Source organism: Acomys minous, assembly GCF_964271855.1.
Source record: "Acomys minous genome assembly, chromosome: 7".
NCBI lineage: Eukaryota > Metazoa > Chordata > Mammalia > Rodentia > Muridae > Acomys > Acomys minous.
The window spans coordinates 71,644,548-71,659,503 of NC_140488.1; the positions used below are offsets into that span (position 1 = coordinate 71,644,548).

Here is a 14,956-nt window from a genome sequence, read left to right on the forward strand (position 1 = left end):
CTAGATAAATCCAAAGTAAAGGGCAGTCTTTATAAAAAAACAAAAAACAAAAAACCTACAAACCGTTTAGACCTGAACATTTGAGAAATGTCAGTGTCACAGAGACAAGCATAGAGCACTGTTAGAAATTCAGTGTGCGAACGCAGACAGTATTCTTGTTCCTGCATGGCCCGCAGCTCCTTTGCATTGTACTCAATTCTTTTAAAATTAAAAATATTTAAATTCAATGTATTGATTTTCTTTAGATCCTAGATGGGAAAAAGCAATACAGGGCAATATTGTAATAGATGATGGAGGTTGAAAATCAAGTATATGTCAGTAGTATTATGTCATTGCTAAATTTCTTGGGTATGATATAAATTATATCATACCAGGCATGTGAGATTATTCCTTATTTTAAGAGATACATATTAGCATATTAGCAACTGGATGTGGTGGCACACACCTTTAATCCCAGCACTCAGGAAGCAGAGGCAGGCAGATCTCTGTGAGTTCAAGGCTAGCTTGATCTACAAAGAGAGTTCCAGGACAGCCAGGACTATTACACAGAGGAACACTGTCTGGAAAAGAAAAAAGCATATTAATAAAATATGTTTAGGAGCATAGTGCAATTGGTATCTATAACTCATCCTCAGATTATTTGACAAAAAAATAGTGTTTATGTATATAGGTAAAGTGTCCTTATTGCACATACATATGTCTGTTTATACACACACACACACATATGAGAGAGAGAGAATATGAATATAAAGTGAGACAAAGTAAGTATGGAAATGAAACTAAGCAAATGAAGTAGTTACTAAGTCTTGGAAGGAAAAATCTGTAAGATCTTTTATTTCTATAAGTTTATATAAAATCCCAGTGTCTACATGATTCAACAGGAAATTTGTAGTCATAAACAACACAAAATACTTGCATAGTCATAATAAAGTAAACAGAACAAGAATTTGTGATACAAGAGGTGTTATTAGAAGAGTGAAGGATGCAGCACAGGAAGTGTGGATGCTTGCAGTACTGACTCCAGTTTCCTTAATATGCTGATAAATAATACCAAAAATCAAGAAACAATATAAAGGCCGGTGCAGGTGGCGCACGCCTTTAGTCTCAGCATTTGGGAACCTGAGGCAGGTTGATCTCTGAGTTCGAGGCCAGCCTGGTCTACAGAGCAAATTCCAGGACAACCAGGGCTGTTACACAGAGAAACCCTGTCTTGTAAAAAATAAAGAAACAATATAAACATATGTGTATATCGCCATATATGTGCAAATTCAGTACTTGGGCATTAGTACAGGCGAACATCATTAATATTACAGAAAGAGTATATTTGGGAAAATACCATCAATGGGAATGCCCATAGAAATGACAAATTCCGTTTGTCTCCAATGTGTTTAGCAGTAGCTATCCAGATATAAATTAATTGTGGGTCAAAGTTCGGGATCCATGCCAAATTAATAAAATGTTGTGTTTAATAGGCATTGTTAGCAAAAGAGCTACTGGAAGAAGTAAACTTTGTTTTCATGAAGTCCTCTTTATTTCAGTAGATTTTATTTCAAAATAAATGAATTTCACAATACTGTTTTTAAATCCTTTAGATCCCTGTGTAAATAACAGTGCTTTTGGTTTGAATATTTGGTGATTACGGAAAATATCACCTTTTTAGAATTTTAATCTTCCCTTTCTCCCTTTCAGAATGAAAAAGAAAACAGTAAAGCTTTGTTTTCTTTACATAAAGTGGTGGTTATGGTATTGAGAGTCTCATAGTTCTGTTTACTGGGACTGTGTAGTAAAGAAGTGTTCTTAACTCAGCTTTTCCCACAGGGGCTATAGATGAGGAATTGGAAGAGGTATTTTAATGAATACAGGTCCTTCAAATCTTTCCTTACAGATTACCAGATAGCTTTAGATATTATGCTAGTAAACTGACCTTGGTCCACATTTACTTTGTGTTTCCTTTTAGGGGAAGGTAGCTGAACGTGGTACCCACTATGATCTGCTTGCTAACTCTAGCAGTATCTATTCAGAGATGTGGCATACACAGAGCAGCCGTGTACAGAATCATGATAGCCTTGGATGGGATGCAAAGAAAGAGAGTCTCTCCAAAGAGGAGGAAAGGAAGAAGCTCCAAGAAGAAATTGTCAACAGTGTGAAAGGCTGTGGAAATTGCTCCTGCTGAGGAGCACAAGACATTTTGTCTTTCTTTTTGTTGTCTTGTTTGGTTTTGAAATATACATTTGCACTGATGCAAAACCAGTTCATAAAAACATGAATCATAGATGTCCATTCCTTTAATCCTATTAAGATATATTTAAAAGAGAGTTTGATTTTTATGTCTTTTACCATCTTTTGAACATGACATCTGTAATTATCCCCAAATTATTTTCTTGTTATTACCCCAAGTGTGTTCAGAGTATAATTTTGTTACTGTTTGATTTTACCCTAGAACTGTTTTGAAGTCTGGCATCCGTTTGATACTGATAATCTGATGACTTAGAGTGCTTCCTGAATTTATGTAATCTTTAAAGCCTCCTTTATGCTGACAAGTTATAGGAAGAATGTTGTTTTTTGTTTTTCCTTAAAATTAAACAGGAATAAAAAGAGAAGAATGTAGTTTTTTCTCCTCTTTTCTCCCTCCAAGTTATAGTTCCTTCTCAATCTGAGAATTAGTTTACAAATACATTTAAAGTTGGACTTTACCAAAAACGAACTATATTTATACTGTGGGCATTTTACTTTTAGATATCTATAATTAGAGTTTTTATTATGTTCTTTTGTGGGGAAAACTCATATTGATGGATAGAATATTATCTTTAGCCACCACTGGGACTCTTCTCTAGTAATTAGAATTTTATTTCTACCCCAAGATTTTTATTTTGGACCAAAATTTGTTAATTTTTTTTTTTTTTGAAATCTCAAAAACCTTGGTGTCATTGACAGTTACTGTATGGGGAATGATCCCAAAAGCTTAGGGAGTCAATGGCCTTTCCTATTTCCATCTTACATGCACTGCTTTTGCTATCCAAAATTATACAAATAAATAAGTAAATAGAGTGTTATACATCCACACATGTGTCTATCTGTGTATATACTCACACATTTCTATAAACCAGTGTCCACTTAAAAGTTATTTTTAAAACGGTTGGATTTCACATATACATCTGCTCTTTAGATGACCAGGTATCTTAATCTATATGGACACATCAGAATTGCTATGTTTATCATAAGGCTTCTTCTTACTTATTCATAATTTAATGAGATCTAAGCAATATAGTCATTTTACTTAGAAAAATAGAAAAACATTTTACCTATTGGAAATAATTATTAAGATGAGATACACACTTCACTTAAAATGTTGTTCTCTTAAACTAGGCATGGTAGTATGCCCCTGCAGCCCAGTGGCAGGAGGTTGAGGTTGGGAACTTGGATGTAGGCTGGGCAATATAGGGAGACCCCATCTTTTAAAATTGAGGAAGAAAAGATTCTTCTCTTGTTTCAAATATGAACTTAATTTGTTTGATAGTACCCATTTAGTTTGAAACGCATATATATATATCTCATGAATGACCACGTAATCATATGTGGTTTTATTTCTCAAGAAAGGCCCTAAATTGCTTATTACATTATGATTTTAATGTGTTTTAAATGATAATTTAATACGGGAGAAATTGATATTTTTTATTGGTATTGGTAAATAAATACTTTCTGTTATATTAAGATAGTTTGATAATCTGAGGCCAGTATTTTAGTTAGTCTTTGATACCAAAGTAAGTTATGCAGGATCTTGGTTTTAAAGTTGAAGGTAATACTTCAACATGTCATGGACTGAAAACTAGGCTTGGTTTGGTTTCTTGGTATTTCTTACTTTCAAGACATAGGGATAATGTTGTTCTCAAGGAGACAGGGAGCACATTCTTCGAATAAATCCGTTACATTACAGGAGACGTGCTTAAAGTCACATAGAAAGTATGCTACTCTGTTAATTCCTACATTTTCAGTGATGCTGATGGAGGTGACGGAACTCAGTTACACAGACAAGCAGTGTGTAATAATCACTAGTAAGAATTCTTCTTGAAGTGCACATAGCAGTGTTTAAAGCAAGTTATTTTGTGATATGGGGAACATTTATTCCAAGGAGTAGGAATATTTCAGGGTAAGGATAATTTCCCCACTAAGATTTTAAAACTATTTTCTTTTCATGTGATTTCAGATGGTCCCTAGGCTACTGTAGTCATTAACCTATCTTTTCAGCTAACAAAAATTATCTGAAAAAGACAATTAGTTCAGTGGTCATAACTCTTTTAAAACTCACTCTGTCATCTTTAGGTGGTTGTATAGAGGGAAATAATAGATTAAGCCAAAAGAAGAGCTTCCTGGGATGATTCAGTCATGGAAATGCCAAGAAAAGGGCATTTAATTATAATGGACTAATTTTACATCACAACATTACATAACTATGCAAAGGGCTAATGCGTGTAAATGTTTTAAAAAACCAGGGTTGCAGCAGTTTTTTTTTTTTTTTTAATGTATTGGGACTAAGCTGTAGTTTTAAATTTTGAGCTCTGAAAATAGAGAAAGATGATAGGGATTCATTTTTTTTCTTAAATCACTTTATTTTAAAATATTAACAAATTTACTTTCATCCTAAGAAAATCCCAGTTTAGAAAAATTACCTTGAAACCAAGGTAATTTAGGATCATAAAAACTAGGCCAGATGCCTTACTGGTCGTCCTTAACATAGAACTGTCTCAGTGTGCAGATGAGCTCATTTGGAAATTTCTAACAGCTCAAGCCAGGGTCACTTGTGATCAGGGAGCCCTTCACATTTGACCAGGGACAAGCTCAAGCTGTGCATTTGCTTCTCCTCTGCAGGGGTTTGCACCTTTCATATACCTTAAGATAAATATTCTGTCTCTCCCTTCTATGCTGACAGATCGCAATTTGTGTGGAGGGTTGGTTTTGAAAACTTGTTTTGCTGTAAAGGCCAGGCATTTAAACACTGTATGAGTCCTTGTCTCTGGGTCACATTGTTCTCCATTACCATTTTTGTTCCTATCCTTCCTACTTGCTGAAGATATCGCCAAGTAGCAACTTTTGCCAGTATATATTGCTAATTTTCTCATCTTGTAACTTGATTACAGGATATTCTGTTATGAATTAGCAGTGAAAAGTATTTAAATATGTTTGTAATTTCAGTTTGTTTTTAATTATAGAAAAAAATCCCTTCTTTTCCCTTCTCTGCGTGGATTGATTTGGAATGTAAACGGTATGGTTAATCATAACATTGAGTGAAACACTGGATAGAGTTGATTAAGACAAAACATCTCAGCCAAGGATTTACATTACCACAATTCCCTTGTTTATAGCAACGTATGCAGAGAATCATTGCTGAATAAACATGATGTCTTTGTGCCTAGAAATGAGTTTCTGATGGAAATCACTTTTCTGCAATGCTTAAGGAAACACATTTTGTCCCTTATACACTTGGAATAAATATAGGTAATTACTAAGCCCTCTGGGAATATGGCATTGAAGCTTTATACAAAAGGTAAAATCTTGGCAAAATCAGAAGGAAAGTAAATGTTTGCAGAGTTCATAATATAGGGAAAGTGGTGGCAAATTATAGTGGTTTTGTTTAGCCTCAAGCTGTCATATTTTTTGATAGCCAGCCAGGGAAAGGTCCCTGGTTTCTTACTTGTCCCCAGTTTCTCAGTTATAATGATTAAGAGGGAAACCTTGAGGTGGAGAAATGCCCTGCTTGCATTTTGATTAGCTAGGTAGAATTGGGAATGGAGTGTGTGTTCTAATTAAAAACAGATTGGAACTTTAAAAAAATACAGATCGTTTCCATATTTCATGTTCTCATATAGCTGCAATAAAATGTTCACTGGTATCTTTCCCTTTCTGTTTCATAAAACCATAGGGTGTAAAGGTCATTTAATACTTTTTTCTCATTCTATAAATAAGGAAGCTGAACTTCAAGAGAAACCAGTGCACTAGATGAAAACCCTAGTTCCCGATCATCAATACTTATGCTGTACCACAATTCTACTCAGAAACCACATTTGAAAATAAGTTGAAGGGTCAGAATTGAGGATGGAGAAGTAAGGAGCTCCATAGGCCTGCTCCCCAACAAAGCAGTAATTTAACTGCTTTTTAAAAAGTTGTTTTAGGGGCTGGAGAGATTGCTCACTGGTTAAAAACACCTACCCACTCTTGCAGAGGACCCAAGTTCAGGCCCCAGCATCTACTCCATTTCTAAGAATCCAACACACCCTTATGGCCTCTGAAGACACCTACCTATACTCATGTGCACAAACCCACACAGACATAGTTTGCATACATATAATTTTAAAATGTAGATCTATTTTCAAGTACTTGAAAAAAAAAGTAGTCTATTGAGAGCTTCTGAAAATGTCCTAAGGACTTATAGGAAGACAGTCTAATCTTAAGAACAGCAGGAGACTCTGGCCTTTAAGAAATGTTATGTTCCATATGCTCTGCTGGAAGCTTTACCCTGGGCATTCTGTTATGAGCAGGTGTGTTAAAGGCATGAAGATAGTGGGGGTACAGAGAACCTCATCCCCCAGCTCCTAACTTGAGGCTGCAGTTTTCTGCCATTGAGAGCTGGCTGCATTTTTAATCTACATCCTGTTCCCCCCACCATGTGTGTCTTAGCCCATTTTCTGCTGCCATAGCAAAATATGAGCAAGTAAACTATAAAGATTTGAATTGTATTTGCCTATGGTGCTAATCATATGGTGCCAACATCTGATTGGCTTCTGATGAATGTCTTTTGCTCTCATAGCATGATAGAAAATACCCTAAGTGCCATAGCATGGTAGAAGATACTGTAAAGGGAGACAGAAGAAGCATGCTAGCTCATATCTTACAAGGTCAATAGTACTATCATGGTGCCCACCATCATTTTCTCACTTTACCTCCCAGAGATCCCACCACCAAATACCATTAACATGAACTTTTTTTTAACACATGAAAACTTGGAGTGTACATTTAAACCACGGCTGAGTAGAAGCTCTACGTGTGGGAACAATGAGATGCTGATTTTTTTCTTCTCCAACTTATTCATAGGGTGAAAATTTCACTCAAAATTGGCCCTGCTCCAGTACAATTGAGTATTATAGAATTCCTGATCAAGGGGAAGTGCATGTGTTTAGGGCAAACAACTCTGTAGCTCCACCTGTAGGTACTGACTACATTTGAATACATGGAGCAGTCCTTCAGTAAAGACATTGTCAAAATTAGTGAAAGTCTTGGAGAACTTCAATTAGAACAGTGGTTCCCAACATTCCTAATACTGTGACCTTTTAATATAGTTTCTCATGTTGGAGTGGCCCCCTGACGATAAAGTTATTTTTACTACTTCATAACTAATTCTGCTACTGTTATGAATCATAACGTGATACGCAGGATATCTGATATGTGACTCCCATGAAAAGGGCATTTGACCCTCCCCCAAAGGGGGTGCAACCCACAACAGTTGAGAACTGTTGAATTAGGAGGAGCTGAAAGGTACAAAACAAGAGCAGCCAGAAAGTTGAACAGAAATGAAAGGGGAAAAGCCCTCCAGGAGCAGTCAATTCAGAGGTTGAAAAAAGTGGGCACATGCATTGGGAAAACTACAAATCCTCAAAGAGAAGTCAGTTTCTATAATTGCCATAGGAGTCCTTCTAAAACAGCCAGTTTACAAGAAGAATGTTGTAAGACACAAAAGAAGACAAGAATGGAACCCAAACAAGGAAGACATGATAGCACCGCCATAGTGGCACAGTAAGAACATGGCATGCCAAGAAATCCCAGAGTTTTAAATTTTGACCAGGCACAAGAAGTCCAGAAGACAGAGTAACTACATTCGAATTGTTGAAATAATGTCTCAATGAATATTATATTCCAGCCAGATGTGTTCACTGGTGCAGTAGAGGCATGACTTCTATTACCTTGTAATTAGATTTGAGATCCATTCCAAAGAAGGAATTCATGCCAGGTACTGTAAACATAGGCAAAAACCTATGGCTAGTTGAGGCCCTAGGCCCTAGGGGGAACCTACTATTATTGTTTTGTTAAATGGGTATTCTGTCAAACTGCCTTCTAGACATTTGTGTCCTTAGCCTTGGTCAGCAGTTGGTAAAAAAAAAAAAAAAAGACTAATAACTAACCAGGCGTGGTGGTTCACGCCTGTGATTCCAGCACTCAGAGAGGCAGAGGCAGGTGGATCTCTGGGACTTCGACTCCAGCCTGGTCTACAAAGCAAGTCCAGGACAGCCAGGGCTACACAGAAAGGCTCAGAAAACATTGAAGGAAAGGGCTGGAAAGAATGTAAACTGGAAGATGAGGAGTGCTGTGCAGTACTCTATTCTAGATAAGACGTGGCCATTGCTCTCAAACTCATAGCAACTGTGGCTACCTTCACAAAGTCAAGCCAGTCCAGATTCCTACATGAATATTAGAGGGTCTCCTTAAGCCCTCACCCCAAACAGGGAGCTATTGGCAATTAATGGCAGCTGGGGGAGGGTAATTTTTTCTCAGGGATTGAGGCTACTTGTAGACGGTTCATGCTTCTGTGAATGACCCTATATCCATATGTATATGCGAAGTGTTAATTAGACTCAGGGGGCTATAAAGAAAAAAAGACAATAAGTTGGAAGGGGGACAAGTTAGTTAGAGGGGTCTGGTGGGAGTTGGAGGAGGGAAGTAAATGCAGTACACACACACACACACACACACACACACACAAGGAAGTTTCAAAAAATAAAAAGACAAAATATTGCTTATAACTTTACCCAAAACTATAATTTTAAAATGATGATAAAATCAAGGTGTTTCCAGCCATCTTGCATTAGAAAACACTGTTAATAGATCTGCAAGAAATACAAATGAACATTTTCAGGTCCAAAACAAGCAACCCAGGAAGTGATCCAAAGCTACAGGAGAAAAACAGTACCCTTAAGGCAGTCTAGTGGGTTCTAAAGATAATATAACTTTTATATGTTTCTGTACCATTTATATGTATAACATATAAAGTATAACATTTCTTTCTTTTCTTGACGTATAAGGAACTATATAAAACAATCTATACCACTCTTTTGTTGGAGTGAAAATAAACCTGTCTTAGAGTAATGGGCTATTAATGGAGTCTCAGATCCATAGGGACAAGTCGCCATAAGTCTTATATAACAAGTCAATATCACAAACCTTTCTCACCACTCTTTATAAGTAATGATTATATTTTATTGATTTTGGCTTACCAATGTGTATGTATAACAATATAAAAGTGGGAGAGTGTAAGGGAGCAATAGTGGAATGTGTTTTATTTAATTCAGACTACTTAGTGTAATTAGGAAGTGCTTTCTTTTAAGTTACAGTGTATATTGAAATTCCTAGAATAAAACTAAGAAAATAACTCTAAGCACATACTTAAAACATCATTAAAGGGATAAAATGATATACTAGACAGTGTCTATGGGCTACTAAAGAATTCTATATAAGAGAAAGATAAGTCTTTTTTTAAAGGAGAAAGCATATAGAAAAATCAAAATAAAATTATAAATGTTTACTCCACAGCTATTGTTATCAGAGTGTTTTAATACAAGAATTGCCACACAGAGCACTCAAGCACCAATCTCAGTGAGATATTGATGGTTTATTAAAATGCTACACACCAATGGCCAGGGACACAGTAGACTTGGGAGCCAAATTTTGACCCTGATCTGTTTCTAAGGCAGGTTTTTATAAGAAAAAAACATAACCAGGTAACCAAATGAGAAGCAAGGAGAGGGCAACATTAAATCCTTTTGATTAGCTAAACACAAGAAGAATCAATTTTATACCAAGCACGGTGTATCCAGGTAGCTAGACAAAGCGTTTTAAGCTGATTGGCTAGGATATAGGCTTAGGGACTTTCCAGTTCCCCACTGTTCAAGGAGAAAGAAACACAGCAGAGTACTGTGGTTTTAAGTAGACTATAGATCATTAATTCCAGCAGAAGGTTCGACAAGTATTGGATTGTGTGTAAAAGGCTATTCAAGCTACCAGGCAGGTAGAGCCTGAGGAACTGAACTTAATTTCACCTTATAATCAAAATGGAGACTTAAAAAAACAAAATTGAAGCAAGGTGTGGTGGCGCACATCTTTAATCCCAGCACTCAGAAGGCAGAGACAGATGAATGGCTGTAAATTCATAGCCAGCCTGGTCTACAAAGCAAGTCCAGGACAGCCAAAGCTACACAAAGAAATCTGTCTCAGAAACCAAATAAATAAATAGAAAAGAAACTTAACAATTTGTCCATTAGGCCAGAGAGCCTCCTTTTACTTAGCATTTCAGCCCATTAGGAGGGACAATGGACGAAGTTATTCTCTTTTATAATTGCTTCCAACTGACATTAGGACGGTCCTATCAGGGGCCCAGGAATGCTGAAATGCCAGTCAAAGGCTGGGCAATGGGGCAATCATCAGAACCATCTGATTAGTTGATCCAGTTGAAAGACAAGGAGCAATCACATTGGCTGGACTGGTTTACATCAGCTCTCAGGGAGTCCAGAGCTCAACAATTTGCAGTCTGCAGGTGCTCTCTGGATGGCAGCTGTCAGCCAAGTAGAATTCTGCTGAGACAATATAGACTAGGGGCAGAATTAAATTTTCCTAGTAATTGGGGAAGGTAAAGAATCCCAAAACCAGGGAAAAGTCCCACTTTCAGGAACAGGTAATTATACTTAATTGGAGCTTATTTGATCTGTGGTGGATGGATCCAAGTCATTCTTTGAAGCTTAGAAGAAACTTTTTAGAAAGAGAAACATTGGCTTGGGAAATAATTGTAAATGTAAGTAATGTCAAAGCTTTGAACAGTCTTAGAACAACAGTATCTTAAATCATGTATCATCAGTGAAATTTTTATATCTTTTAATCTTTATAATTTGTATTTATTAATATTGAAATGCTTTGTTACCAATTTTAAAACATCTTTTTAGATCTTTAAACATTTTTTAAAATTACAATTTTTAAAAAAAACATTTTAATAATTGGATGTATATATATCCAATTTTTTAGCATAAGACATAGGTAGTTTATTACCAGGGGCAATAAAGTGAGTTTCTTTTAGATAAAGGAACAGTAAGTAAAGAGTTCTCCTCTAATGCATCAGAGACCTCAGAAGACTAAATTACAGCAAGAAATATTTTAAATAACCTGTGTATCAATTAAAATAACAGACACCCACTACCCAGATGGCTGTTCCATTAGGCTCCTGTGATGTTGATGACTTTGTTGGGGCAGTATTTCCAGGGCAGTATTAGTCTTTGGCTGCCAGGTTCAGCAAATCTGAGAGGGGGAGGAGCATGGGAGACCAACCATACCTTGTCTTAAGCAACCTGGGACAAACTAACTCTCTAGGTATCCTCTTTGTCCATAGTTGGAGGCTGGGCTCAGTAACAGTGAATGAGGCATTGAGCAGTCTCACCCAGTGGTTAGCATACCACAGTCCAAGTGGAGTCACCAATGCTCTATCTTCTTGGAGACCTTAGGGTCACCAATAGGAGCTAGGAATGCTGTCATGGTAAGATTTTTTCATGAGACATTTAAATGCCATCCATATTCAGCAAATCTCTGAAGTGTCTAAGGATCATCTATCTATTAAGTACAGTTGAGCCAAACTATTTATATTTAGTTACTTATCTTAGGCTTAACCATAAAATAAGTGACTAGATAAAGCTTAATTTTGTAATTAACTGCATCAGTTCTTAGCATGACATTATTATAAATATATATTTGAACATATTAAAGGATCTGGTCATACGTAAAGTGACTGACACTCCTCAGCTTGTAGTTTTAATTATCCTTAACAGACTGTAATAATTTAATTTTATTTTAACTACCAATAATTATTAAGTCAACAATCAAAACAAAAGGAAGAGCTTATCAGCTGGGCATGGTGGCGCATGCCTGTAATCCCAGCACTCGGGAGGCAGAGACAGGCAGATCGCTGTGAGTTCGAGGCCAGCCTGGTCTACAAAGTGAGTCCATGACAGCCAAGGCTACACAGAGAAACCCTGTCTCAAAAAAAAGGTAGAACTTGTCAACTGGTTTGAAATATCAAGGTCCTACTGTGTGTCATCTGTAAGAGACACTACTCAAATAGGCTAGTCTGCCTAGTCAGTGAACCCTATAACCTTTGTGTCTTCACCTCCAAGATTTGGGATTGCAATTGTGGCTTTTTTTTTTCAAGACAGGGTTTCTCTGTGTAACAACCTTGCCTATCCTAGACTCATTTTGTAGATCAGGCTGGCTTCAAACTCAGGGAGGTCTGCCTGGTGAGATTAAAGGCATGTGCCACAACAGCCCAGCCCAGTTGTGATTACTATTATTATTATTAATTTTTTTCACATATCCATTTATATTATTACACATATATACAATAAACTACATACAGAAGAAGAACCATGAAACAATCAGGAATTATATAAATGTTACATTCTTAGTGTTTTGGCTATTTGCCTTGAAGAACACATCTTTCCTATCTTCGTGCGTCTAAATTTCTGAATGTAAATCAATCTCCATAACATATTGCCATTATCAACTTAAAACATCTATCTAGACCTAAAAACATCTTAACCCCTAAACAACTAAGCTTCATTGTAAAACTAAGCTACCTGGTCTTCAACCCCATCAGAGACTTGAGAGGGAATACAATTAATTATCTGAGTAAACAGGAAGTGCAGCTAAGCAGCTTCCAAAATGAGATTACAGAGATAGTTTGCTGCCTGAACAGTCACCCAAAACTCTCTATAATGTTGGAGTATCTTCTTCAGCCTTCTGGCCCAATATATCTGACAGACATATTTGTGAGGCAGGAACTATTGAGGACTTGCTTGCATCCAAGCTTGCCCTCTTTTTGTGTGTGTGTGTGTGTTTTGTTTTGTTTTTCGAGACAGGGTCTCTCTGTGTTAGCCTGGGCTATCCTGGACTCACTTTGTAGGTCAGGCGGGCCTCGAACTCACAGCGATCCGCCCGCCTCTGACTCCCGAGTGCTGGGGCTTGCCCTCTTTTTAGGCAGAATTCTGTCTGTGGCCTAAGTGAGAACATTTTGCCCAATGGCTTGTTTGCCACATTTGAAGCCATCTCCATAAGGAGGTTCTTTGATGCTCATCCTCCTCTTTGAGGTAGGCTGGGTGTTGCCAGGAGTTAACATGTCTTTTTGTCAGTGAATCTTTAAAATAAAATTTTAAAAACTTTAAATGTCATAGTCTATAGGTTTCTGAGGTTTTTAAAAACCTTATGTAACTATTTTACCTTACCTGTCTGTAGAATCATATCAACCTGTTATATCTAGAATGTATATCCTTTTCTTTTTCTTTCTTTCTTTCTTTCTTTTTTTTTTTTTTGTTTTGTTTTTTGAGACAGGGTTTCTCTGTGTAGCCTTGACTGTCCTGGACTCACTTTTGTAGACCAGGCTGACCTTAAACTCACAGCGATCTGCCTGCCTCTGCCTCCCAAGTGCTGGGATTAAAAGCATGTGTCACCACTGCCTGGCTGGAATGTATATTCTTAGGATAAAAATAGACTAGTAATTGACATGTCCATGATTTGATCGACTAACACCTAGCTTGTATTAATTAATTATCCTAAGCAGCCTGCAATAGCACTTTCAAAGTATTAGAAGTAAACCTTGTATTATAATTTAGTTGTATGGCTACAATACTTCATATTAGAGTGTGTGTGTATATATATATATCTAGTATAAAAATAATGTTAGATTTGAATTCTATACAAATGTATCAAAATTAAACTTATTTTGCGTCAATATACAAAATTCTATGCCAGGGAATTTAAAATAACCTTGTGGGGTTTTGTTTGTTTGTTTTTTAATATATTTTATTAATTTATTCATATTACATCTCAATTGTTATCCCATCCCTTATATTCTCTCTCCTATTTCCCCTTACTCCTCTCCCCTATGACTGTGACTGAGGGGGACCTCCTCCCCCTGTATATGCTCATAGGGTATCAAGTCTCTTCTTGGTAGCCTGCTATCCTTCCTCTGAGTGCCACGAGGCCTCCCCATCCAGGGGACATGGTCAAATATGGGGCACCAGAGTACATGTGAAAGTCAGTCCCCACTCTCCACTCAACTGTGGAGAATGTCCTGTCCATTGCCTAGATCTGGGTAGGGGTTCAAAGTTTACGGCCTGTATTGTCCTTGGCTGGTGCCATAGTTTGAGCAGGACTCCTGGGCCCAGATTTCTAGGACCCTCTGGATCCTTCTATTTCCCCATTCTCCCTTGCTTCTCTCACCTAGAGTCCTAACAGGATGTCCTCCCCTCTGTCCCACTTTCCTGGTAAGTGAAGACTTTCATGGGACTTGGGCTAGTGTGCAGATATAAGTGAGTATATACCATTTGACTCTTTCTGCTTCTGGGTTAACTCACTCATTATGATCATTTCTAGTTCAATCCATTTGTCCACAAATTTTAGGAATTCCTTGTTTTTAATAGCTGAGTAGTATTCCATAGTATAAATGTACCACAATTTCTTTATCCATTCTTCTATTGATGGACACTTAGGCTGTTTCCATGATCTGGCTATTATGAATAAGGCTGCTATGAACATGGTTGAGCAAATGTTCTTGTTGTGTGCTGGAGCATCTTCTGGGTATATTCCAAGGAGTGGAATAGCTGAGTCTTGAGGAAGCCTTATTCCCAATTTTCTGATATAGCACCAGTGTTTGTTTGTTTCTTTGTTTGGGTTTTTTTGGTTTTTAGACAGCTTTAGCTGTCCTGGACTCGCTTTGTAGATCAGACTGGCCTTGAACTCACAGCGATCCACCTGACTCTGCCTCCTGAGTGCTGGAATTAAAGGCTTGTGCCACCATGCCCAGCTTCCTTGTGGCTTTTTAAAAACATAGATTCTGAGGGTTAAGCTCAGGTCATCCGGCTTATAAAGCAATCACTAT

The 14,956-nt window shown here is 37.2% G+C and overlaps 1 protein-coding gene across 2 annotated transcripts in view; it reads left to right on the forward strand.

The window, feature by feature from the left end:
- The window catches only part of ABCB7 (ATP binding cassette subfamily B member 7), a 121,918-nt gene extending 116,691 nt beyond the window's left edge, over positions 1-5,227 (forward strand). For both annotated transcript variants that reach the window (XM_084788962.1, XM_084788963.1), the window contains exon 16: positions 1,958-5,227. In XM_084788962.1, coding sequence (XP_084645088.1) covers positions 1,958-2,173 — 216 coding nt within the window. In that variant the 3' untranslated portion in view covers positions 2,174-5,227. The remainder of the gene's footprint in view (positions 1-1,957) is intronic.
- The last annotated feature ends 9,729 nt before the right edge of the window (positions 5,228-14,956 follow it).